General features: G+C 53.4%; 1 protein-coding gene across 1 annotated transcript in view; it reads left to right on the forward strand.

The window, feature by feature from the left end:
* MYPOP (Myb related transcription factor, partner of profilin) overlaps positions 1-148 on the forward strand; it is a 5780-nt gene extending 5632 nt beyond the window's left edge. The window contains exon 3 of the mRNA XM_024768266.1: positions 44-148. Coding sequence (XP_024624034.1) covers positions 44-148 — 105 coding nt within the window. The remainder of the gene's footprint in view (positions 1-43) is intronic.
* Positions 149-2859: the final 2711 nt, after the last annotated feature.

Raw genomic sequence — 2859 nt, forward strand, 5'->3', positions numbered from 1 at the left:
CAAGCTTGTCTGCGCACCTTCTGCCTGCACCTCCTCCCCCCAGCTTAGCCCAGTGGAGGAGGGCAATGCACTTTCCCCATCCCAGCTGCACCCGGGCTCCCTGCTGCGGGGCTCGAGCACCCCACTCCCTGTACTAGTTAGTGCCTGATTCTGGGGGGCCTCCTTGATGGGCCCCCCAGCCCTTATCAGTACAGCGCTGTCTGCCTGGCTGCTTTCCTTAACCCTGACTTCTAAGCCATGGATTTTATGTTATTTATTATTGCCCTTCGTGGGTTGCGGAGGGAACCTGCACATCCCCCTCCCCTAACAGAACTCCTGGCCTTGACTTGAAGACAACTGACCCACTTCCCCTACCCAGACTTTGGAGGGGGTGGGAGTTTCAAGACAAGTCAGAATATGGATGAAGAGGTTATTGCAGTCTGTACCCTAGGGGCGGGTGGAGTTCTCACTGGTGCAGGTTGAGCCTTCTGCCTCCCGTTGCAGTCTCTGACCTCCAGAGCTCAACCCCCTCCGTGCTCCCCAGTGGTGACAAGATATCAATAAACTTATTTTTAATATAATTACTTGGGGCTCTGTCTGAGACAGGCCTGAAGTTCCAACGCCTACACCTGCCTCATCCCTCCATGGGCAGGTGACACCCCCTTGAAGTTTTAGAGGCTGGTGGTTTTCCAGACTTTTTTTTTTTTTTTTTCTTAAAGCCATCAAGTCCTGTGTTCAAATCTTCTGCCTACTTTTTCATCCTTCGGATACCAACCTAAATGTCATCTCTGGGAGGACATCCTGGATTCCTTCCCCCAGGCTAGGGTGGGTCTGCTTCTTAGATTCTCTCAGCCTCCTGTGGTCAGTAAATGAACACGTGCCCTTATCTATTTAAAGCCTGCTTCCTGTATAGTTTCATGAAGGGAGGAGCTGGTTCTCTTTTTTACTCCCAAACTGGCTGCAGAGCCTGGTAGCAAAGTAGCTAATAGCCATCACCCTGGACTCAGACCTGGCTCAACCCCCTGGTGCTGCCCTGGCCAGCTGTGTAGCTATGGCCCCACTGTCCTCATCTGTAATACGGGCATAAAGATTTAGGTGTCTTGGTGCTCCTTTTCTGGGCCAGGTGCCATGCTAAGAATTTATTTGCATGTTTGCATTTTAACCTGAAGGTACCCAATGAAAAGCAGATTTTAGGGGGTCTCCATTTTTTCCTGAGAAGTTTAGGGACTTGCCCTAAATTTGTCAGGGGCCAATCCAGTCCACCTGAAGCCAGCCTCCGGCCAGAACTCCTGACTCCAACTACTGTTTACTAAAGAATGGCCCAAAGACAATTTTAGGCGATATGTGGATGGCCTTTTTAACTGTTCTATGGTTATATGTGTATGTAGTTTTATTTTGTAAAAATGTACCTAGTACATAAAACCCATGATCATGCACATAATACTGCTTAGGATGAGGCAAAAGTAAATAGTGTTTTATTCACAGGAGTCAACTTCAAGAAAAATGTTAATACAGGTGGTAAACAAAATGGTGAAGCTGAGACTGAAATTTGGGTAACATAAAATCAGACCTCCTATGGTTGCAGTGGGATGAGGGAGAGTGGGGGCAGGCATTCCCTGATTAGTTTGAAAACTACTAATGAATGCAACCCTGGCAAGTCATTCAAATATTTTTGAGCGCTTAACACAGACCCAGGAGAGAGAGGAAGAGGCTGATGTGGGTTAGAAGCTGGAGACCTGTCTCTCCTCCACATGCCCCCTCTCCAAGCCTGCCCTGCAGTGTTCCATCGCCAGGAAGAAAAAAACATGGGGGTCGCCAAAGCCTGCTTGGGCCTATCAGGTAGTAAGCACCCAAGGTTGGAGAAAGGTGGTCTGGCTCTCGCTCTCCCCAGAAACTATGTGCCATCTCTGGCCTCCTTTCCGCCCCCCAAATTGGTGAGCCCTAGAGGGTGTAAGGACCCTCTCACCCGGTGCTCGAAAAGATCCCCCAGAAATTGAGGCGGGGGGGGGTTATGGACAGCCAGCGGGAATCGGGAAGGCCTCCCCCAACCTCCTAGACAGCGGAAGTGCGTCAGTTTGTTCGCCCCGTAGAGCATTTTGGGAATTGTAGTGAAGTTGGGGTGGGGGGGCGGAGAAACTGACAGTGTAACCCCTTGGAGACCAGAGCGCGCCCGCAGAGCTGGAAGAGAGGGGCGCTCGACCACTCCTTTTAGCAGGTAAAGCAACTGAGGCTGAGACCGTCGGTCCTCTCCTTTCTCCGGCTTTTGTTGGCCCCAGTCAGAGGCTTATATCCAAGATCCTGGGCAAGGCGAAGTGCCAAGTGGACGGTCCTGCCCAACACTAAAATTGACAGCTTCCCTTCCCCCCACCCCCGAAAACGTCCAATTAAGGCCCCTCCGCCCCGCCCCAGGAGCTGCTGCCTTCGTAACCGGTCATTGGCCCACCTTTGAAGGGCGGGGAACTGAGCCTCAGAGAAGGCAAGACTTGTCTAAAGCTGCAAAGCAAGTCGGAGCAGAGGCTGGCCGTCCGGAAGCCTGTCCGCCCGCTACACTTTCTGAATCCGTGGTGGCTCTCACCATTCGTATCACATCCCTGTCCCCAACCCTTTTGCTCGAGCTGCTTGGAGTCAAACTCCCTGCCCCACGGCGAGGAGGGGTAAAGGTTGCGCAGCGGAGAGGCGGTGAGCCCCTACCCTCCGGCAGCCGGCGGTCCCCTTTAAGAAACGGCCCCGGAGGGACTACGTTTCCCAGAAGGCTTTGCCGGCGCGTTATGTAACTTTCCCTGCGTAGCGGCCTCTGGGGCAGAAGGAGGTGGAGGCGGCGGCGGCGGTGGCGGCGGCGGCGGCTGCGGCGGCAGTTGCAGCGGCAGTGGCGGGAGCGGC

The sequence above is a fragment of the Neophocaena asiaeorientalis genome, unplaced genomic scaffold, assembly GCF_003031525.2.
Source record: "Neophocaena asiaeorientalis asiaeorientalis breed wild unplaced genomic scaffold, Neophocaena_asiaeorientalis_V1.1 scaffold629, whole genome shotgun sequence".
In the NCBI taxonomy this organism is placed as follows: Eukaryota; Metazoa; Chordata; class Mammalia; order Artiodactyla; family Phocoenidae; genus Neophocaena; species Neophocaena asiaeorientalis.